Source organism: Vigna unguiculata, chromosome 9, assembly GCF_037176805.1.
Source record: "Vigna unguiculata cultivar grain cowpea cultivar isolate G323 ecotype 2 chromosome 9, ASM3717680v1, whole genome shotgun sequence".
NCBI lineage: Eukaryota > Viridiplantae > Streptophyta > Magnoliopsida > Fabales > Fabaceae > Vigna > Vigna unguiculata.
In genome coordinates, this window is record NC_140800.1 from 11,639,776 (window position 1) to 11,664,252 (window position 24,477).

Sequence of the window (24,477 nt, forward strand, 5' to 3'; positions counted from 1 at the left end):
TCATGAATGCATGAGATACTGCTTTAGACTACATTAAACTAGTTTGGGTAACCTAAAATGAATTAATTAAAAAAATCTGCACCATTTAATCAACTGTTTCTGAAAATCAGCTTGTTCAATTATAAATACTGCACTTGTATTGCTGCATTTGCATCATACATATCTTAGAAACAGCCACTCCTCATACCCCAAGGTCTCCAAATCATGAAAGCCATAGAAGAATTGAAGCCTGGTTTGGGGATCATGAGGACAACATTCAAGTGTTCCTCATTGAGATGAATAGGAAGCAGATCAACATTCCTAAGGTGCTGAGGTTTTGATGGCTAAGGGTTGAAGGCTTTGAGAGTCTATTCCAACAACTAAAGCATCAAAAGTTGAAGACATTTCTTGAACTTTCATGGAAAATCTATCTAGACTTGGTGAAGGTGTTTTTCACCAACTTGGAGTTCAAAATGATGTCCTGTTGTCCAGCATCAAGGGTGTTTGAATGCAGATCAACAAGAGAGCTTGGAAAGATGTGGTTGGACTCAAATCAAGGGGTGTGCAAGTGAGGAAAGGTGAAACTGGGGCTGTTCCAGAATTCAACAAGATGCAATACTATGTCATGTGCTTGAGGAATCTTGTTGCTGAAATCAAGCACTTCCATGTTGGTGGTCTCAAGGTGGATCAAAGGTTGCTTGGTATGATTGTCACAAAAATCCTTGTTCCACGTGGTAGCAACCATTCAGCATTGAATGAGGGAGAATTGATACTCATGTACTACATTCAACACAACATCCAAGTGGATCAGATCTATGTGTTTCGTGATCACATGCTCAAGGCCAAGAGGCTCACATATTTTAGGCTGCCATATATGGTTTTGGTGTCCAAATTCATTAAATATTTTGGAATTGATGTAGAGGATGAGCTAGAAGAGTCAACTGGACTATTGAACCATACCTCCAACCAAAATCTACACAAAATGGGCTTTCTCAAGGTGGGAAATGGATGGACAACTACTAGAGCTGTATTTGGTGGTGGGCATGACCATGAAGTTGGCCCAAGTGGTGCAAATCAAGAGGAATAACCAACTGCTGGACCCATGGACTTGATTCCCTACAACCCTCCTAAGGATAGAGGCCCTGTGTACTCACATTTTGAGAGGATGGTGTTGAACCAATTGCATGAGCTCAATGTGTCCTAACATGCACATCACAACTATTGCAATGAGAGGTTCAATGCATTGGATGGCCAAATTCATGATATCCATGATATGCTGAACTCATTCCAGACCAGAAATGATCCTCAAGATGACTGAGTGTGGTGGTTGTTTAGGATCATGCATTACATCCATGTGTTTGTGCTTTTTTAGTTTTAGCTCTGTCAATTTCAGTTGGTTGTTTTTTGTTTCAATCGGCTGATTATATCAGTTTTATGATTTTTCTTCTCTGTTTCAGTTTGTGCTTGCTGTATTGTGTTCAAATATTAATGAAAGGATATGCAATTCTTGTTCTTTTTATGCATTTGTTCTGTTTGAGGAATCCAAAGGGGGAGGAAAATTGGAAAATGGAAAATTGAGCAAATTAAAAGCATAGAAGCATTAAAATTGGAATTAAAATCAAATCTGAAATTGAATCCATATTATTGAGAGGGGGAGCATGTGTATATGTGTGTGCTTGCGAGATTGTGTGCATTGCTACTATAAATGTCTTTCAGGTTCATAAGTTTCAAGCTAAGGTGTCACTTCATCAAATTAATGGTATCTAACAAATGGTAGCATTTTGCAATGAAAGATAAAAGAAGATAGATGGAAGAAGATAGAGGTCGGGTTCATCAAATCAGGGGCAGATTGTTGACATGAGAAACCAAGGTGATTTGCTTCTTGAAGATTTGATGAAGATTAAATGAAGCATTTTTTGAACTATCTTGAAGCCATTACCATTGGAATGAAGCCTACATTGATGAAGAAAGGAGATTTGATGTTAACCATGTTGATCAAGGCTGGAACGTGTGCTCTCCATTTAGTTGCATCATTTAGAAAGTGTATTTTAAAGTTGTAATTCATGTTGTAGAACTTATAGCATTAATTAGATGTTTTTAGACTTGGGTGTGTCTTTTAATCTGTTGAATGGTTTTTTAACAGGTTAAAAGGTTGGTTGCAACAATTTTAAACTGCAACAGATTCAATCACTTAATTTAATTTTTTAATCGACTGATTTCACTTAAGTCAAGTGAAATCAACCGATTGATTTGAAAATCAATCCGTTGAATTTCGTAACTGTTTGACTATAAAAGCTGTGATTTTTGAATGAGAGGTCTGTTGATCATTTTAGAGCGTGATTTTGTTTTGGAAACTTTTGGAAACTCTTTCCTTCGTGATCATACAATTTGCAGTAGTTGAAGATTCATCTTGGATGAATTCTTGGAGCTTTTGGCTTGGATTGAAGCTTGGAGAAAGTGGTTTGTGGTAGGCTGGGCTGTGCTACCACTTAGGTTTGATCTTTCTCAAGCTTTGTGTGTGTGTCTGGTGGTTTCCAGGTCTGCACGAGGGTTCGTGCTGTGCTGGTGTGATTCTTGTGTGATTCAAGAGTCTTTTGTGGTGTTTTTGCATATTTTGAAAGTGTAAGGGTGGATACTTTGTAAATCTTTTGAAATAGTGCAAAGTCAAGCTTAGGTTTCCTTGACAAACTACATGTAGCTCAGGTTTGAGTGAACCAGTATAAAAATCTTGTGTCTCCTCTCTTCTCTAACCTTTCTCTCATGCATTTTCATTTTAAAGTTTAAAGACCTTGTGCTTTAATCATCTTTTTCATGATCTTGCATGTTTTCATGACATTTGCAGCATTGAGCATGTTTGTATAATCATTTGGAACATGTCTTGATCATTCTTGTGCATTGTTTCTGGTTTAAATCTAAAATATGCATTTCTGCATTTTTCCCAATATTTCAGTCAACTGTTTTCCTGTTTCAATCGATTGATTATACCAGAATAGAATATGTTTAGTAAAATCAATCTATTAACTTTGTTTTTGATCGATTAAAAGTATACTGTCCAACACCTTTTGCATCGTAACTTGGTGATCTATTTTATTCAATTACAGGTGGTTTTTAGCTTGCAAAGATAGCCTAAATTTTTAACTAGCTAATTCAACCCCACCCCCTTCTTGGCTTTTCAACCATTTCAAAACTAACAATATCATACTATTTTATGTGATAATTCAAAATAAAAACATTACATAATAGAACTATTGAATCCATCGTTTTATATTTCGAAGGTATAATATTATTTTTGGATTCATAAACACACATTTATTAGGAAACAGGAAAATTCGATACTCGACAGGATAGCAAATGGCCTTCAAGTTTTCCTATAACGCCTTCTTAGATATCCATCTACTGAACATGTCAAAACATTCTTTGGGTTTGTGCGTCGGAGCTATGTGGCCTGCACCCTGAAATTATTGGAGTAAAAAAATAATAGAACATTAAACCAACAAAAATTTACACACACACACACACACACACATATATATATATATATATATATATATATATATATATATATATATATATATATATATCACTCTCAAGTGCTTTATGCTAGTAGTTACATTTAATGGTGTTGGTAGAAGTGTCTTATAAAGTGCAAAGGTTAGGAGTTTATCTAGTAATGATTGTGACATGCACTATAGTTCATTAATTATGGTTTAAGTAGTGGTTGTATTGAATGCATGTAGTTGAAGGGTCATGTCTAGAGCCTTATAATCAGACCATGTACTTATTTATAGTATACAAAATTGTTTTTCCATAAACTTATTTATCAACAAATTGGCATCAGAGCTTGAGAGCCTGAGTGCCTTTGTGTGTTTGATCGAGATGGCAAACTTAGCTAACAACATGCCCTTGCTAAACTTATCGAAAGGCGTCAGCTATGATAACTAGAGTCTGTAGATGAAGGCTCTCCTTGGTTCCTAGGAAGTATGGGATATGGTCGAAAATGGGCACCAAGAACTCGAAGACAATGAAGAACAGACGATTGCCTAGCTTGATACGTTAAGAGCAATGCAGGTAAAAGATAAAACAACTTTGTATGTGCTACAGTAAGTTGTTGATGAGCCCAGCTTTGAGAAGATAACAAATATTAAATCTTCCTGTGGGATATACTAGAGAAGACATACAAAGGAGATAATCACGTGAAGCAAGTTAGGCTTCAAATTCTCAGAGGCGAGCTTGAAAGCATGAGAATGAAAAAGGTCGAAGGGGTTGCCGAGTACTCTCTCGTGTTGAGACCGTGGTGAATCAACTCGGAAGGAATGAAGAAATACTGCCCACTTGCCGAGTGGTGGAGAAAATCTTAAGGTCGTTAACCGACGACTTTGAGAATATTGTTTGTGCGGTCAAGGAGTCCAAGGACTTGTCAATTTTCAGTGAAGAGCTTCTCGGGTCACTTGAGGCGCATGAGCAACGAAGAAGGAAGAAGAATGAAGAGTCTCTTAATCAAGCACTTCAAGGAAAGGAAACCGTTAAGGAGAAGAGAGTTCCTTATACTCAAAACACTTAAGGTCGTGATGATAGAGGCAAAGATGGATATGAAAAAGGTAAAGACCAAGTCGGTTAACAAAATTGGCATGACCGAGGAAAAGGTAGAGGTCGTGGAGGTAGAGGCCGAGGAAGTCAGTCAAGCTACTCAGGAGTTGAGTGCTTCAAATGTTGGAAGTACAAACATTTCGCAAAGGACTGTCGATCTAAGAGCAAGAAGGAAACAAAATTCCTTTTTGAGGATGCTTAGGAAGAGGGAGTATTGATCATGTCGAGGAGTTTGGGTATCGAGCCAAGTCCAAGTTGTTCTGACAACTTGCTTTGGTACTTTGATACAAGAGGAAGTAGTCACATGTTTAGGGATGAAAATCTTTTTAAGGAGCTCACTAAAGTTAAGGCTGGACATGTTTCGTTTGGAGATGTAAGACCCGAGAAAATTAGTTTATTAAAAAAATAATTAATTAATAAATGCGGGTAGTGAGAGCCTTTATTACATTAAATGTTAATTTGTATGATGTGAAAAAGTACTAGTTCAAATGATTGAGAGTACTTGGTTGTTATGAAAGGACTTGGGTTGGAGTCATATGTATGCCAAATAGTGTGTTATTTTAATTATGCATTCTTTTGATAACATAAGAGATCATGATGAGTGATAATATAATCCTAGAATGATAGGAATTATCATGAAACATGAATTGGTTGAATGGTTGTGCATTGACTTTACAATTGGATGGTTGTGTATTCGAAAGACTCAAGAATTTATGCATAATTGAGCAAGGAATCCAGGTTAGGGGAACTGGACTCCGTGGTTTTATTCGTGTTATTATTTTTTTGAATGATGGTTGATTTATTTGAAGCCTGAACTGTGATAAAATTGTGCAATTTCATGTTTCTGTAAATTTTCCAGAAACCGCCTGGCGGGCCTTCAAAGTTGCCAAGCGACTCATAGCATTTTTTGTGTAAATCTGGGTTCCTATGAGGAACCGCCTGGTAGTGAGTGATGTGCCGCTAGGCGATGCAAGCTGATTAACTAAGTGTTCTAGGTATTCTATGAATGGCCTGGTGGTGATGAAAACCCGCCAGACAACACGAGTAACAATGGCTTGATTTAGGTTTTTTGGGATTTCGGGGGTGTTTTTGATCAATGATGAACGTGGTTTTAATCATGGATTGATTGAGGGAGGAGAATTATTGGGAAATTATAGTGTGTCGAGGGAATTGAATAGAAGTGGTCAAATGTGAAAAATAAAGGGTTTGAGAATTTGGGAATTTTATATTCTAGATCAAATTAATGGGGGAATTTGATAGGATTTTGTGTGTTGGAAGTTTAATGAATGAACTATGAACTTAACCATGGGAATGTAGCTTATTAAGTTGAAAAATTTAAAGAAGCTGGAATTCAAAACTTGTGAAGGTTCGTAGAGGCAAGGAAAATTCTGGATTTTCCAGAATTGCATGAACCGCCTAGCGAACCTTAATTGTTGATAGGCGCCAAACCAGAACAGTGGGGCAATGTGTGTTTGGACACGCAGTGAGGTTTGGGGAATTTAATATGGATTTATTGGAATATTATAAAGAGATTGAAAATTGCTAAATATGAGGTTAAAAAGGATAAGTAAGTCATAAGGTGGGTCAATGAGAGAATGTTAGGTTATGACTTGGTGTTAGCATATTTGGATGTTATAATAGTGTTCCCCAAGTTAATTACACCAGGATTCTGGGTGATGATGAGGCAGAAGATAATTTTAGGAGTTGTGGGTATTATATCGATTCACTTAAGTTGAAAGTGCAATGTAAATATTGGTTAATGGATAGTGGTTATAATATTTGAAATGAAGTGGAGTATAAAGTAGTACTGTAGGTATAAGAGGTATGAATTTAACTATGAGTAAACATGGGTTAGTGAACCTAAATAGAATAAGGACAATTAGTAACAAGTTGAACACATGAGAATTGATGTAATTAACTTGGTAAAGTTCACTATGAGTTTTAGTGTCTAGTTAGAGTGTGCAATCTACCTTGTATGCTTGAAAAACCAGTACTGTACGAGTTACTGGTGTAGCATCTGGCAGCGATTCTGAACCGCCAGGTGGTAGCTTATATTGCAGTGGATCTGGAAGTGTGTGGTGCTTGGTAGAGAGGATTGTCCCGTTAGTTGACACCTGCAGACAGTGGCATCAGAGGCACTTGGCGCCTGGTGACACATGTCCACCGCCAGGCGATCAGGAAACAAGTTTCGCCTAGAGCAGCGCCAGGCGATAATGCGGTGGCAATGTTGGTGATTTGTTTGCTTTAGATGTGCATGGTCTACCAGGCTTTGGTGATACGTTAAAGGTCGGCTTGTTGGATTTTCCTTGAGTTGTGACTCGGAACGTATCCCTTGAGTTGTGGCTCGGGATAGGGGTTAAATGTAACATCTCGACCGGATACTACGGATTTAAATATTAAAATAAAGAAATATAATTAAACTGTATTTAACGAAATATCATTTCCCCAAAAACGTGGGAAATTTTAAAACTTTTATTACCTCAACAATAATCCAAAATCCATAATAATATATACTATTATAATTATCAAAAGTCTAGTAATATCAATGATTACAATTTATTTGAAATCATAAAAACAATATAAAAACTCTGAGAAAATATTTCTCCCAAGTCTAGCCCCGCTCCGGCTCTATGCCTCACCAAACCCACCTGCAACATCATCTACTCACGTATACTGCGTACACGATCATCGCCACACACAAGCAGATAGGGTGAGCTAACAGAAAATACATATATACAATACATTTATATATACAACACAATCACTCCAAAGGAATTCTGTCATTTGATATCATCCCACATGGCCACAATTATGTTAACCGTGTTCTACGTCTTCTGGTGAGTACCTTAAGAATGTGAATTGGGAATATTCCAAGTCATAAAATCAGAATTTTGGAGAGAATTAATCAGGAGCTAAATGCACCTCCAATTTTCATTTTTACACCCCCTTCTACAATTGGGTCATCAAATTCTGAAAAAGAATATTTCTAGAGCTAAATGCACCTCCAATTTTCATTTTTACACCCTCATTCTACAATTGGGTCATCAAATTCGGAAAAGGAATATTTTTGGAGCTAAATTCACCTCTAGTTTTTATTTTTCATACCCATCCTGAAATTGGGTCTTCTAACTTTATTTTGCAGCTATTCTTTTTAGTAATTTGCACCTTAATATCACTTAAACTCCACTAAACCAGATTACACCACGTGGCAATCCTCCAATTACTAAAATAACCACTTAAAGATTGTCACGTCCTCAATCCTCCACTCACTAAAATAACCACTCATGGAATGACACCTTATCACCCTGTCTTTCTTCACACAACCAAAACCCTAACCCTAGTTTTCCTTCTCTCCCACCATCTCCATGCCGCAGCCGCCACCCTCCACGGTAACCACCGCCACGTCCAACCGCAACAACAGCTCGCTGGAACCACAACTCCCCTATGTCGCGCCCACGCTGGAAAACGCAGCCACCATTGGCAGCAACCGCACCAACACACACCAGCACAAGCGCCAACCTACATTGATTGAGCCCGAGTCCATGGAACGCGCACTAGCCCCTGCATTTGCGCATTACGCCGGGGTCGCCATGCCTGCACCATCGTCTTCATTCAGCACGTTGCCGGAGCCACAATTCACGGTCTGCACCTTCATCTTTGCGACAACGTTCATGACAGCACCATGCTTGAACGTGAAGTCGCCACACTCAATCCTTCAATGGTCGCACCACAGTGACCTACAGTCGCCAGCCCTTCCCCCAACCACCATTCTCGCTCGAGAACGCGGACCTGACGCCACTTCTCCACAACAGTCGCAAACCCAACAACACCTTTCGCATCAACTCCCCAGCCACGACGACAACCACCATAATCTTGCTTGAACCACTCACGGCAGCCAAACCCTAATGGGGAGAGAGAGAGAGAGACTACTCTGACACGTGTAAGTCTCTCAACGGACCGTCAAAGAGTTAAAACTGGTCAACTAGTCAACTTTGCACAAGGATTGGTCAACATTGATCAAATTGCCTATTTTACGCTATATATGGCAGGTGGTTCCTCTACAGGAACCCTAAATGGCCTAGAAAAGGAAAGAATCGTATGACGACAGTTCATCACCGGCCAGACAGTTTCTGGAAGTTTCCAGAAACACTAACTTATTGGAATAAAATCTTAAGCATAATCATACTAAATTCAGCATGCCAATAAGACTTAATTGTAAAATTAACGAGTGAAATTACTATATTTAGCATGCCAATCAAACTTAAAATAAAATTAACGCGTAAAGCTACCCTAATCTGGATTCCTTCGCTTAAAGTTGAGGTTCTTGGTTTCTACTTTGATTAAAAAGGACGCCCCTTGTTTTCCCACATTAGCTCTCCTTCGCACTATGGACTATTTTTTGCAGCCTCCCTTGGCTGCTCATTCATCTAGGGTTTTCTCTACCCTTTCACCTCATGCCAAAACTAATTTTTAGCAAAAAGGAAGTTTAGTTTAGAGTTACCAAGGTTCGAACCCATAAGCATGCCAATGCCAACTCAATGCACAACCATTCAACCAATTCATGTTCCGTGATAATTTTTAATCATTTAAGAATATACTGTCACGCCCCATAACCAAAATATTATATAAAACAATTTACATAATTAAAATAATTATAATTTAAACAATACATAAATGACATACCTAGGACTTGAACCCAAGTCCTATCACATGACCAAGTACTCTCAACCATTTGAGCTAGTACTTTTCCATATCATACTTGTAAGAATTAAATGTCATAAAGGCTCCCACTGCCCGCATTTATTAATTAATTAATTATTTAATTAATTAAATTTAGCGGATCTTACATTAAACACGTGGAATTCCTTAAGTTGTGGCTCAGAATCACATCTCTTGAGTTGTGGCTTGGGATGGTGGATGAACACGAGGAACTCTTGAGTTGTGGCTCAGGTTGGCGAGTGTTACTGGTGTGAGTGTGCGAGTTGTGGATCGTACGAATGAATCTAGATAGATTGCCTTCCTCAATAGTTAGCTGACGAGTTTGGTAGTCTTGGGACGTTATGAACTATGTTCATATTGGAAACTCCACCTGGCGTTACGGAGTATGGTCCGTAGCAGCTTTTCTGCACGTGTTCTATAAGTTGTGGCTTGTAGGTGTGGCAGCAAGACATCTTGAGGTATCCATCTAAAGACGTAAATCATGGATGACATGGTGGTGGCCATATGATATGGAATCAAAGGATATTATTCCTTTGATGTAATTGTGTTAATATATTTGAATTATATATGTGTTTTATACTATTAGCTCACCCTATCTGCTTGTGTTTGGAGATGATCGTGTGTACGCGGTACACGGGAGCAGATTATATTGTAGGTGGATACGGTGAGGCATAGAGCGTGGGCTATATCTAGAAAATTTTCTACAAAGTTATTATTTTATGAAATTTAAAGACTTGTAATCATTGGAGTATTGGACTTAACTTTTGTATTTTGAGTTTTTTATGAATTATGGATTTGAGGTATGTTTTGATGAAATAAATGTTTTAGATTTCTCGCATTTTTGGAAAATGAAATTGTAATAAATGATGTTTACTTTTTATTGCCATTTTATTTTATGTAAATTCATAATATCTGACCGGATGTTACAGGAGATGCATTCAAGTAGTGATAAAAGGTTAAGGTACAATCTGGTACTTGCAGAAGAATAGCCTAATTGGAGAAATCAGATATGTGTACTATGTACCCAATCTCAAGAGCAATATATTGAGCATGGGGATAAAGCTATAATGTTGCATTTTCAGTTTGGCCATTTGCATTTTGGTGGGCTAACCGAGTTTGTTAAGAAAGGGATGGTGCGGGTACTCCCGAGTATGAAGTTTATAAAAAAAAAATTATGAGGAATGTGTGCTTGGGAAGCATCTGAGGACCTCATACCAAGGACTATCGAGTACCGCACAAAGGAACAACTTGGATTGGTTCACATAGATCTTTGTGGATCGATTACACTCGAGTCTTTCAATGGGAAAAGGTATTTTATCTCCTTCATAAATTATTTTTTAAGAAAAACTTGAGTGTATTTTTAAAAGGAGAAATTTGACTTGTTCGAAGTGTTTAAAATGTTCAAAGCAATGGTTTAGAAAGAGATGGACATGTTTATCAAATTTGTTAGGTCTGACTGAGGAGGCGAATTCATTTCATCTAAGCTCATGAAGTATTGTGAGGAACAAGGGATAAAGAGATTTATAACAACACCATAGTCACCCCAACAAAATAGAGTTATCGAAAGGAAGAATCGAACCATCCTTGATATGGTTTGAAGAATGTTGAGAAGCAAGAACATGTAAGGAGTTAGGTGCAGAAATAACGCAATGTGTCATCTATGTGCAAATTAGGTGCCCACATGTTAAGTTTGTTAAATGAGAAGACACCGCAAGAAGTCTTGAATGGGAGGAAGCCAAATGTGTCTCATCTTAAAGTTTTTAGGACCATTGCTTATGGCTGTGTTCCAACTCAACAAAGGACCATCCTTGAAGATAAAAGCAAGAAGTACGCGTTTATTGGGTATAATGAAAAAACTAAGGCCTATAGGTTGTTCAACCCAATAACAAAGAAGTTCATTATGAACTGAGATGTTCAAATTGATTAAGAGAGTGAGTGGAACTAGAACAACTCGGAGGAGGAGTCTGCTAGAAGTAGAAGCTCGAAAGTTGATACACCACCTACCATGAGAGATCATGAAATTTTTAATAAAGAAGATGAACCTCTATAACCTATAGTAAGAAGTTTGCAAGACATATACAAATCCATTGACGAAGTGCACATTGTATGTTTCTTAGCACATTTATAAAACTTGAGCTTTGAGGAGGTCGTGTAAGACAAGAAGTGGCAAAAGGCAATGGATGAGGATATTGGGGCAATTGAACGCAACAACACGTGGGAGCTAACCAATTTGCCTAAAGGAGCTAAGCCTATTGTCGTAAAGTAGGTGTATAAGAAGAAGATAAATGTTGAAGGAGAAGTTTAGTGATATTAATCTCGATTCATTGTGAAGGGATACAAATAGAAGGAAGGAATAGACTATGATAAAGTATTCGCCCTAATGACAAGGATGCAAACAATTAGGCTATTGTTTTCTTAGTAGCTTAACACAAATGGACAATCTTGCAAATGAATGTGAAGTCGACATTTCTAGATAGAGTCTTGGAGGAGGAAGTATACATAGAGCAACCACTCAGATACATGCAAAGAGGCAAAGAGGAGAAAGTGTTGATCTTGAAGAAGGCACTTTATGGTTTCAAGCAAGCTCCACAAGCATGGAATGAAAGAATTGGCACTTGTAAGACCCACTATTTTTAATTAATTAAATAAATAAGAAGTTAATTAAATGAGAGTAGTGGAAGCCTTTATGGCAATTAATGCTAACCTTCATAATGTGGAAAAGTACTAGCTTAATTGGTTGAGAGTACTTTATTGTGTGAGAGGGCTTGGGTTCAAGTCCTATGTATGCCAATTGTGTGTTATTTAATTTTATTATTTTCTGATGATGTGTTTGGAGCGTGATGAGTAAGTAGATAGTTTTAGATGCATAAATATTGGCATGAAATATGACATGGTTGAGTTGGTTGTGCACTTAAATTGGTATTGTGTGGTGATGGGTTCAAACCTTGGCTTGAACAAAACAACTTGCTTTTTGTTAAAACTATATTTTTGGTACGAATGTAAAGAGGCCTAGAAAACCTAGGAGGCAGCCAAGGTGTGCTATAAAAACAAATCTTAATGAGCCTTGAAAGTTAATTAAAACCAATTTTAATGTTAATTTCGTTTTTGAACAATAAACTCCCATTAAGGGTTTGAGTAATTGGCCAAGTGAGTGGAAAGGCAGTGGGAGAAGGAGGTTTTCGTGTAGACTGGGTAAGAGAGAGTTTCTGAGCATAAAAGAGACCCTAAAGACAGTGGGGGAAGCTGATTGGGTGGAAGCAAGGGCTTGGAATCAAATTGGAATTCATAGAAGGATCTTAAAAGAGCAATTGCGTGAGAAAATTCAGGTTAGGGGAGTTCCTATTCGATGTTTTAATCTTTCTTGTATGGATATGTTTTATAGAAAATGATTGAAACGCATGAACTCTTTATTCTCGGACTTTTTCACGTTTATGGATTTTTCCCAAAAACTGCCTGCGGCGCATGAGCTGCCGCCAGGCGACACATGTGGTTGCAACCTAGTTTTCTGGGTTTCCCTGTGAATCGCCTGGCGGCTGAGGATGACCCGTCAGGCGACATATGCGACATTGTTATTTTTTCTGTTTTTGGTTGGTTTGATAGTGGTGTTGGGATGCTTATATGGGATTTATATTTTATGTATATAACTGGCATGATGCATTATGAATTGCAGTTATTATTTGGTGGAAATTGCATGGATTCCTAAATGAATTTGGGGAATTAGGGTTCTTGTTGGGGTGGTGATGAATAAGCACTAGTTCTGTCAATGATTGACACGCCGATGTTATAGAAAAGTGAACCAAGCATGAGTACTGTGGTTGGGGGTGTTTGGAGGGTCGTGAAGGGTGTAGGAGTGATTTGTCAGAACCCAGATTGCTAAGCATCGCCTGGCAAAGCCTAGACTGCCCCGCCAAGCGACACCTCAGTGCAGTAGGATACCCTGAGTTTTATTTGTGATCTGCGATATTGGGTGATGTACTAGTAAAGTCATAAGTGTATGATTAAAATTGAGCAAGTAGAAGAATATGGCATAATAAGCACGAAAGGAGATTAAAATAAGTAAAAGTTGTGATGTGCGATGTGGGGTAGTGGTTGTCTTTAAATGTTTGGCTGCGTGTGATAAGCTATAATTCAGATTGTATGTTAATTGGACAATAAGCGTGAGATTGATTTATATGATATGGTATGGTTGGTGCATTTTTCTAGACACGGTCCTTGTGGTGGTGGTCATATTATTAAAGTACATGTGTAATATTGTCTCAAATGTGGTGGCATGAGTTATATAAATATTAGACGGTATGAATATAAGACTTGGAGTCTGTTGAGTGCATGTGGCATGTTTAAAGTAGTAAATGAAGGAGAGAATGTGGCATGATAATAGCTGAGTTGATGGCATGATTGAATATGTGCATGGTGATTTAGTTATAGAACTTGAATTGGATATCATACTTGTGCTATACTTTTGTGTATTGTATGATTTGGGGGTCCCTTGGAACCTGTTTTAAGTGCCAAAAACCAATAGCATTGCGCTACTAGTATGGCGCCTGGCGGCATGTAGCGAGCCGCCAGGCGGTAGGGTCACAAATAGTGGTGGTCACTGTGCGCGCAGGGTGCCTAGTGACAGGGTTGGTTGAGCCAGGCGAAATGGTGAAGCAAAAGGCCTAGAAGGTGTTTGGCGCTTGGCGGCGCGAGATGGGTGCGCCAGATGGTGACGGGACAGTGAGGCTACTATTTGGCGCTTCGCGCTTGGCAATGTGAGATGCCCGCCAGGCAGTCTAGAACCAGATTTCGCCTAGCAGCGTGAGATGCGCGCCAGGCGGTTTTGGTGCAGTCTTGGTGCGTGAGGAGGATTTCTACACAACTTTAGGTGATGTTCATGATGTGATGCTTTGGCTAGGAGCCTAGTTACGAGTGTAACTTGTATTGGCAAACACGTGGCCACTCTAGGTTGTAGCCTAGTGGTTTAGGAAGTCCAGTGGAGTGTGCGAGTTGTGGCTCGTACGGCAAGGTTTCAGATGATTACCCTTTTCAATGCATTTGATAGAGTTTTTGGTAGTCTGGGAACAACTACGAACTTAGGTTCATTTTAGAGAACTCCACTTGGTGTCGCGGTGAAATGCCGTGGCAAAGTTATTCCCACGTGTGGACTATTAGGTGGTGGCTTGTAGTCGAAAGGGCGAGTAGACACTCGTGCAGCAAAGATTGATCATTGATCTCACCTAAAGGGTATATAAATTATAAACGTCTAATGCAAGTGTTTGAAGTGAGGAACTAAGGAAAAAGGGAAAACTACTAACCCGGGTTATAATATTGAGATGATGTATTTATTATGATATTTGTTTGGTTTATGTAAATGAGCTCACCCTATCTGTGTGTGTTTAGCGATGATCATGTGACTTGTTACATGGGAGCATATGTTGATGCAGGTGAGCATGCAGATGCGTAGAGACGGAGTGGGGATTGGGGATCACTATGGGATAGTTTACTAAATTTTATTATGGGTTTTCTTTTGTAACAATTGTTTTGGATGATTTGGTTTTGTAATAACTAAACACTGCGATTTTATTTACTATTGAAGCGGCGTTTGAAGTTTTAATTTTCCCGCATTTTGGGAAATTCTTGAAAATAAATGAGGTTGTTTTATTCAATTTATTTTGTTTTATTTTTAATAATTAATTTTCGACTAGGACGTTACAACACTTACTTCAAAAAGAATGGGTATGAGTAGTGTCCTTATGAACATGCTCTATGCATAAAGAAGAATGAAGAATGTGTGATGTTTGTTGCCTTGTATATTGAGACCTTATCTTCATGGGGAATAAGACTAGCAGATTGAAGGGTTTAAAAAAGTGATGAAGAAGGAGTTAAAGATGATTGGCTTGGCACTTATGAAGTATTTTCTTGGTTTGGAACTTGTTCAAGGAGAGGAAGGCATCTTTGTATCCCAGGAAATGTATGATGTGGAGGTCTTAAGAAGTTTAAGACAATAAGTTGCAACTGGGTTTCCACCCCTATGGAACCTGATAAAAACTTTCTAAGTATGCAAATAGAGACCTAGTTTAGGCGAGTAAATACTGAAGTTTGATTGGAAGTCTCATGTATCTTAAAAGTACTAGATTAGATTTAATGCTAAGTGTTGGAATATCAAGTCGGTATATGGAGGAGTCAAAGTATAGTCATTGGAAGGCACTAAAGTGAATTTTAAGGTATGTGAGAGGAACAATGTCTCTTGACCTAATGTATACTAGGACAGATAATTACTGACTAGTTTCTTACTCGGACAATGATTAGTGTGGAGATGTTGGTAATCGGAAAAGCACCTCTAGATATGTATTCTTCATGGGAAACAAAGTGTTCACCTGACTTTCGAAGAAATAAGTCATTTTAACACTGTCAACTATGAAGTCGATCACGTTGCAACATCCTAGAGTGTTTGTCATGCAGTTTAGCTTAGAAACCTTTTAAGAATACTGGAGATGAATCAAGAAAAAGGTATTGTCATTCAATTTAATAACAAGTAGGCCATTGAATTGGCGAAAAACCTAGTTAATCATGGGAGAAGCAAGCATATTGATGTTTGATTTCACTTCATCGGAGAATAAGTGAAAAAAGGAAATGTGGAGTTAGAGCACATCGCAAGCTGAGCACAAGTTGTAAATATGTCCATGAAGCCACTATCGACCACTCTATTCGAGAACAACAGGAGGATGCTTGGAATGAAGGATAAGAAAAACATTTAAGTTTATGAGGGGTTTATTGGGTAAACTTAAATGTTAGTAACTACCTTTAGTGGTTTCGGTAAAAGTGTCTTAGAAAGTTCAAAGGTCAAAAGTGCATCTAGTAATGATTGTAGAATGCACTAGGAGTTCATTGATTATGGTTTAAGTAGTGGTTGTATTGAATACATGTAGTTGAAGGACCATGTCTAAAGCCCTATAAATTGACCATGTATTGCTCATTGTAAAACACAAGTTATAGTATACATAATTGTTTTTCTAGACACTTGTTTGTCAACACATGTAATAATGAATTAGAGTTTCTTACTGAAATTGTGGGTAAGATGTTTGTATCAATGACATGTGGACTTAATCATTCAAAATTACCTGGCTCAAATAATATCTAATAAATTTAATATCAAATTCAACTATATTATATTATTTATATGGGTGTACCATTCAAAGTTACCTAGCTCAAATAAGATATGATAAATTTAATATCAAACTCAGCTATATTCCATTATTTGTGTGTGTGTGTGTGTGTGTGAAGGAGAATGAGATACTTGCCTTCACAGTTGCAAATGTCATTTGATTAGAGTAAGTCCTTGTGTATCTACATGTAGGAAACACAAACATTAAGAGTATAACTCAATATTTGTTGCATATAACTACAATTAGTGGAATACTATCCACATTCTTGGTCTATGTGGTATTGTTGGAAGACAATAACCTAATAGACAAGGTTCAAATTATTGTAAGAAAAAGATAAAGTTAGCAAACTACCCTGCAACTTGGCCATTTGAATTCCATGGCCTCCAATCATCAACAATAGAGTAGTTTAATGATCTCATCCATTCTTGAGTTCCCAAGAAAGGAAATACCATGTCATGATCGCCACTGTTATTTATCATAAGAAATCTGAGTTATAGTTAATTTGTTGTATAATTTTACCTTATGCAATACATAAGAGCGTAGAGAAGGAACATTGACCTATATATTAGTGAACGATAGCCTTTTCTACTAAGATTTGCATGATATTCAACACTACTCGAGATATCGTACTTGAAACGTCTATCACGATGACATTTAATCCATGTTCCTATACTTCCCTACAACACATGTATGTGTAATTTTTTTATAATGTAGCATTATTAGGTGCTAACAAAGTGTGTGAAGGAAAACCATTATGAACTCACCTTGTGAATATGAAGTGCGGTTCGAACATTATCATCATTTGTCCAATAATCAGATAGGAAATCCGTATAAGTCTAATGGTGGAAAGGAATCAAACATCAGTGTGCAAATACATAGAAAGGAAAAAGTAATTAGAGAATATTTTTATCATTCAATTAAGGCATAAACATTACTGGACATGTTACGACTAGTAATTTGAGATCAGTTTTCAAGAAGTTCTTTCTAGGGAATTTCTCAATTAGGGATCTTCTTAAAGGAGGTTGGTTCTCATCCTTCTCACACCATGGCTCCAAAATATTGTATTCAAAAATTCCTGATACAAGCTGTGACAATTGTTAAATTGGATACAATTTTCTAAGAGTTACAAGAAAACAAAAGTCTAGAAACATAGATTCTACTAGAACCATATAAATCTAGAAATTGCAACTATATGTCTAGATAGTTTTGAAATTTAGGAAAAACTAAAATAATCTTGAAAAATGTAAAAGTGAATCATCCATCATATATAAAATAGTAAAAGATGTGAAAAGTAATATAAATTTATCCATATTGTCTTCAATATTTGAAGTTGCTACCTACATCCTACATTTAGTAAATTGTTACTAAAGCAATCTTATAATTTATCATAACAAAATAATTTGCCTTTTCTATAGGATATTAATAGGATATAGATATCTTGCCCAACTATGTCAAAGTTCCTAATATTTCATAGTATTTTCAAAAAAATTCCTTAACCATGATCAATACAAATTTTCCTTCATCGATACCCGTTGATATTTTTATTAAAAAATTATATTTATTAAAACATTAAATGAAGACATTTTTTATTCTCAAAACTTATGGGAGATTATTGAACATGGCTTCATTACTAATACAAATAATTTTACACTAATAACTACTTAGAGGAATGAGTTGAAGAAAAATAACCATAAATACTTAAGAATCTTTTATTTTTACAAAAAAAGAAGTGATAGATGCAATGTTTTTAAGAATAATGGATAACACAAGTGATAAAAAAGCTTGAAATACAATTCAAGAAGAATTTTTAGGAAGTATAAAGGTACTCTTCATTAAACTTCAAACTCTAAAACATGAGTGTGAGTTAATAAATTGAAAAAGTCTACTACCACTAAAAACTAATATTCTAGAATTAAAGAAATACTTATTCAAATGAAAGCACATGTGAAAAATATACATGATAAGAAAGTTGTGGAAATATTATGATTTTTATCCCTTGTAAAAGTGAAGCAATTGTGATAATGATAGAAGTAAATTAAGGATATGTCCACCTTATTAGCGATAAACCAAATAGGCTCCCTTAAAGTATATGAGCAAAGACAGGAAAGGTACAACAAAGAGGCTATTGAAGATGTTTACCAATCAAAGCTTAAATCACAATCTTAGAAACAACAATAATTCTAAACTTCTCAAACTCCAATCAAGACAAATATTTGACATCTGCAAAAAGTTAAGTCACTTGGAAAGGGATTGTTAGGATCACAGAGAAACTCAACGTTATTACTACAACAAATTTAGACACGTGGAAAAGAATTGTTGCAACAAAAACAAGAATTAAGAAAATTTCATCAAAGAGAATCATTGTCAACAACATATTTTTTATGCTACATGAGATTTAACCGAATAAAGAAGTGAAAGTTGGTACTCTGATCACGAATTCAGTAATCAAATTACCAAATTCATGAGCATATTTAAAAATATTGATGACTCTATCAAAATGAAAGTTCAATTGAAGAATGGTGCTTTAATGGAGTCAAAACGTAAAACCATTGTTGTTATGGAGACAAAGAAAGGTACAAGACTCATCAAAGAAGTCTTTCTAGTTCCAAATGTTAAAAAAGAATCTCTTGAGCATTATCCAATGATGGAGAAATCTTACACTTTCCACTTTAATGAGGACACATGTGTAAGATATGATAATAGAATATGAGGGATAAGTGAAGTTAAAATGGAGAAAAGAAACATAAGCTTTTGTTGATATTTTCATGAAAATCCAATTTGATGATTCATAACTTTGGTCATGTCAACACCTAAATTTTGAAGTTATTAGACATGATGAGAGGTTTACCATATAAATTTCCTAATCTAGTACAAACATCAAGAAGAACTTTAAGGATAGATAGAAGATATTGTTACACCTCCTTTACCGACACAACTAAATTCTTCACCAAGGTCTAAATGAATATGATCCCTTGGTGAATACATGTAAAAAAAATATGGAAATGCTTGAGCCAATATGTTATTAAGAAGCAAGAAAGCAAGAAAAGTGGATCAAGGAAACAAAGGAAGAAATTAAAATCATCAAAAAGAATAACACTTGGGAACTCATAGATTGCTTGTATGAGAAAGATGTTAGTAGACTTAAATGGTTTACAATCCTTATGGTACCATACAGAAGACAAAAAAAAGACTACTTATTATAGAATCGTACAATAAAATGATGTTGATTACATCAACAATTGCTTTTCTGGATACAATTAAAGCTTTAACATATCCAACAACACAAAAGGACTAATGTATAATCTTAATGGGTTTCAAATAAGCCTTTGTAAATGGTTTTCTTATATAAGAAATATATGTGAAGAAAACACAAGGATTTAAATGAAATGGTATTACATCTAAAGTGATAAGGTTACAAAAAAATGTATATGCCTTCAAGAAAGCTCCTTGATCATGGTACACAAAAATTGATGAATGCATTATCAATCAAGGATTCAGAAGGAGAAAAAGTGGGCCAAATATATATATATATATATATATATATATATATATATATTAAGACGTAAGGTAAATATGATGCTCTTATTATATCTTTATATGTAGATCTTATCTACACAAAAAAACAATATGATAATGGAACTTAGCAAAAATGATGAAAACATATAAGATGATCAACCTTGGCTAGTTGAATTACTTCCTCGACATAGGTAGGTAAGACAACAAAAAGAAGAAATGTTTACCTCTAAAAAGAAATATATTAAGACTTCACTAAAGTAATTTAAGATGTATAGTGAAAAATTATTGTTACTCCACTAGTGACAAATGAGAAGATACAAAATGATGATGGAGTACAAGAAGTTGATGCATCGTGATACAAGTTACACTAATAGTGATTGGTTGACATGAAGAGTAGATTGGGTTATACCTTCTCACTTGAGTTGGGATTTTTTTTTTTCATGAGCATAAAAAAAATCAACAACTGAAACATATACATGACAATTGTAAAAACTATAAGTGAAGCAACAAGACGTAGAAGAATATACTTGAAGAAATGGAAGAACAACCAGATGACTTTACTATCATCTATTGTGATAGAAGAATATACTTATTAAATATACTTATGAAATATCACTTCATCAAAGAGGTATAACCAAATAAGCAAATTCAACTTGAGTACTACAAGACAAAAGATCAAGTTTTGAAAACATATTCACCAGGACCCAATGTCAATTTAAACAACTATAATTTATGTTTGAAATTATGCTAGAAAGACAAGTAATAGATAAAACCTGAAATTGTAACAATAAGATAATTCTAAAAAGTTAAGAAAATATAAAATCATCTAGAAGACTGTAGAATTAGTGGTTCAAGCATATAAATAGGAAAAGCCACTTAGTGTAACATACATGAAAGATCAACATATACACCTCCACATTATTCATCGTTTCCAAAATTATCTTATATAACTTATACCTTCTACATTGCTACTCACTCAACTAAACATGTCTAACATAACAACTACCTTTTTTGTTTCTCTTAAAATTCTGACAAAAATAACAATTGACCTTATGGTTTCTTATTATTCCACTAGAAATTCTAGTCACTAAAATTTCATAAGAAAATAAGGGCAAGAAAAAAATAGGGAATGCATACCTTATTGAATGATTCCATATCTCTGTAGCATAATATATTTTCGGGGTCCACATTGATGTAGTTTCCTTTACAATTCTTTTGTAATGACTATTCATAAATTAAGAGAGTTCCTTAGTCTTTGATTTTTTTTTTTTTGTTTATTAAGTACAATCCTTAAAAATAAAAATTCATGAATTAAAATAAAATAAAATCACCTCATATAATTCATCAGAAATAAGTGCCATTCCATGAGCAAAGGGGATTGCATAGTTTGGCTCCCTTCTCGTTGTGAATGGATTCCCCAAAATGTATCCCTAAAGAAAAAACACTTCATTATCAGTAAAAGAGTTCTTATATAAAAATTCATGTGATGTCAACTTTTATTATTACAAAATAAATAAAACGTTTTTCATTTGTTATGCAATTATATTTCTAGCTTTTGCAAAAGAATCTTATTTTGAACTTCTTCACGTTGCATTCTACTATATTACCACAAAGAATACCATATTAAATAGATCATGCATAGAATTTTGTTATTATAAAAAGAAAAGTTATTGAAAATATATATATATATATATATATATATATATATATATATATATATAAAGTTGTATTTAGTTTATTTGACATATTGTATTGAAAAATGAGTGATATTAATTTCTTTTTCCCGTTAATATTTTCTCTTTGTGGATAGCATCGTACTTAAGTTAATCCATACATTTTCTCATTCATTCCTTTATAACATTTGTTATCCTAATATTGTTGATTCTAAGAATTGTTTATTTTGATCTCAAGCTTGTTTCATTTAACTAAATTTTCTTTTTCCGGTAATCTTAGAGTGAGAAAAAAAGTTCTTTTTATTTATTTCTCCTCTTTTGTAACTACAGGATATAGTATATTTTTTTTATTAATATCCAAATCATTAAATCTCTTCCAAACAAGCTTTGACTTATTGAACTTGGTCTATTTTTGTGATCATTAAAGCTAAAATTAAAACTTCCTTGTAAAATATTGTATTATTTTTGTATTCAAAATATTATACCATTAATCATGGTAATTTTAATAAAGATATTTTAATTTTAATAAAGATATTTTACGTTGTGTATTTCAATATTTTAAGATGTTTGTCTTATAGAATTTAAAAAAAATATGTTATACTAAAGTTAATGTTATTCTTATAAAAGAATTATTGAACTTGCCATTTGAAAACATTGTTTGTCACATGAAACTAAATAAGAGGAAAAAACATACTACCGTTTTTATTAGTGTTTTCTTTTTAAAATCATTCTTTTTAATATTTTTTATATCTTGTTATTGTTGACTATGAAGATTTTTTTTATATACTACTTTGAATCTCCATTTCGGTTTAACTTTTCCTAGTTCCATTGTAATGAGATAAGTTCTTAATTGTTCTCATGACACTAAAAAAATTATCAAATAGAAATCAATTTTAGATACAAAGCATAATTAATCATTATATTAACCAACATAGATATCATTTTATCAACTAAAAAATTATTGATATATAAAATAATTTTTATTATAAATAAAAAATTATAATTAATTTGTTAATTAAAATTTAAATTAGTTGTAACATTACTTATTGAAGTTTTAACTAGTAAGAAATTAATATTTAAATTAGTTTTTAATTTAAAATTATAGATAATTTAAATCAATAATATTAAGTAGTTAAAATATTGGTAGGTAATATTAGATATTAATTTAGACTTTCATTCATAAATTAATTATAATATTTTATTCATCATGGAGACTATTTTAGATAAAAGAATAGTTTATAAAATCATATCTAACTAATTATTTTGGTTTCTAAAATGAATTCATTATTATTTAATTATTCAACAACTCCATACAAAATACATACATTTTCCTTTCATTAATTATCCATGAACATACAGTAAAACTCAAATTTAAAACATGTAGCATAAAACAATACTTTAAAATGCTAACCTGGAGATTTATCCTTGGTTGAAACCCCTTTTCATTTCCTGAAAGTAATGAATTTTGCTAATTGATATACTTTCAACGAAACTATAGCAATTAACGTGATGATATGATTTACATTCCAGCCCTCACCAATTATAACGGTCTAATGATGGTTAATGTGTGGTTCTAATTTTTTTTTTTAATTATTTATAAACTTTTTACCTTGTGCAATTTCTTGAACAATTGCTGGAAGGGGAATGCCAGAGTATGAATCACCACCAATGTAAACTTCATTCGACAAAAAATTTGGATGATCAATTAACCACTGCAAAAAATGAAGCATGACTGTTATTGACTGACAAATGTAGATGCAAACACAACTAAAAACAAAAGAAAAATAAAGTATTGTGAAATAAAGAAATAAAATTTGGATGAATAGCACCTTTCTTAAAAATTGATGGCCTTGACTAGCTAACACCGTGTCACTACTTTGAGCAGCAAGTTCCGTTCTGGCATAAGTAAAGCCTGTGAAAACAGGCAAGTCCACAAATATAATGCTACTAACCTATCAAGAGGAAAAAAAGTACAAGGAAAAATGCATTTGAAATTGTGTGTGCGCGCGCGTGAGAAGCAATGGATGTAGATTTATAGCACCTTGGTCCATGATTGATTCCTGAAGATCAAATTGGGTGCGGTCCCATTGTATTCCTCCCGTTTCAATGCAAGTGGACCTGCATCTCCCAAAGTCAGTAAACATAGCAATGCCTCTTTCTATGCTCAAAACAAAATATAAAAAAACATACCTATTTCAAGAAAAAATCCACTTAAGGAGGAACAACCAGGACCACCGCTAAGCCAAAGCAAGAGAGGATCTTCCTTGGGGTTGTTGTCTGATTGAATGAAGTAGTAAAATGTCTGCACATCCTCTGATTCTCCCACTCCCACGTACCTTTCATCCATTGCTTTCAATCTCATAATTAAAACCATATTGGGTTGGTAGATAGCAAAAAGAGTTTAAAACTTACCCAGTTTCAAGAACAAAAGGAAGAGGTCCCTCGAATCCTGGAAGGAACTTCACTCTGGAGGCAGAAGATGCAGGTTGAAAGGAATAGTGCGATAAAAGAAGTAGGGAAAGTAGAAGTCCATAGTGAACCAAATCTGAAGAAGTGAAACGTGAGTTCAACTTTCCCATTTTGATGCTCTTATCTCAGCCTTTTCTCTTCACTTTTACAACTGGAACTAGCTTCTTCTATTTTCCTGGTGACCCGTGGATTGAATAAGGCAGACAATGAAATTATGTGCCCATTAATTACCATCGGTATCTTCTTCCTAAAATTTTAGTCTACAAGATTTTTTTATTTACCATGGTGGTACGTTTGGTGTATTAATTTCTGTAGAAGGAGAGAGGGTACGTTTGGTAATTGGTGCACCAAATCAGTCACTTCAGATATTATTTGGACATCTATATGGA

General features: G+C 34.9%; 1 protein-coding gene across 2 annotated transcripts; it reads right to left on the bottom strand.

Moving 5' to 3' along the window:
* Positions 1-3,158: 3,158 nt before the first annotated feature.
* On the bottom strand, positions 3,159-24,432 carry LOC114162554 (serine carboxypeptidase-like 11). Of its 2 annotated transcripts, XM_085667170.1 has the most exons (14): positions 24,032-24,431; positions 23,810-23,955; positions 23,661-23,737; positions 23,449-23,571; positions 23,229-23,331; positions 23,031-23,068; positions 21,278-21,376; positions 21,084-21,170; positions 17,366-17,515; positions 17,195-17,266; positions 16,989-17,107; positions 16,782-16,895; positions 16,566-16,611; positions 3,159-3,431 (listed from the first exon to the last, which is right to left on the bottom strand). In XM_085667170.1, exons 1-14 carry the CDS (start codon positions 24,196-24,198, stop codon positions 3,348-3,350), a joined length of 1,425 nt encoding a protein of 474 aa, XP_085523296.1. In that variant the 5' UTR covers positions 24,199-24,431; the 3' UTR covers positions 3,159-3,347. The 2 variants fall into 2 exon arrangements, with proteins under 2 accessions (XP_085523296.1, XP_027902278.2); XM_028046477.2 differs by lacking the exon at positions 23,661-23,737 and having other exon boundaries at positions 23,449-23,531; positions 24,032-24,432.
* Positions 24,433-24,477: the final 45 nt, after the last annotated feature.

Coding starts and splice junctions, on each gene's coding strand:
- LOC114162554 (XM_085667170.1), bottom strand. CDS start 24,198: ATGGGAAAGTTGAACTCACGTTTCACTTCTTCAGATTTGGTTCACTAT. Junction 16,896..16,988: donor TATCGTTCACTAATATATAG/GTCAATGTTCCT, acceptor GATAAATAACAG/TGGCGATCATGACATGGTAT. Junction 3,432..16,565: donor TGACATTTGCAACTGTGAAG/GCAAGTATCTCA, acceptor CAATAATTTCAG/GGTGCAGGCCACATAGCTCC.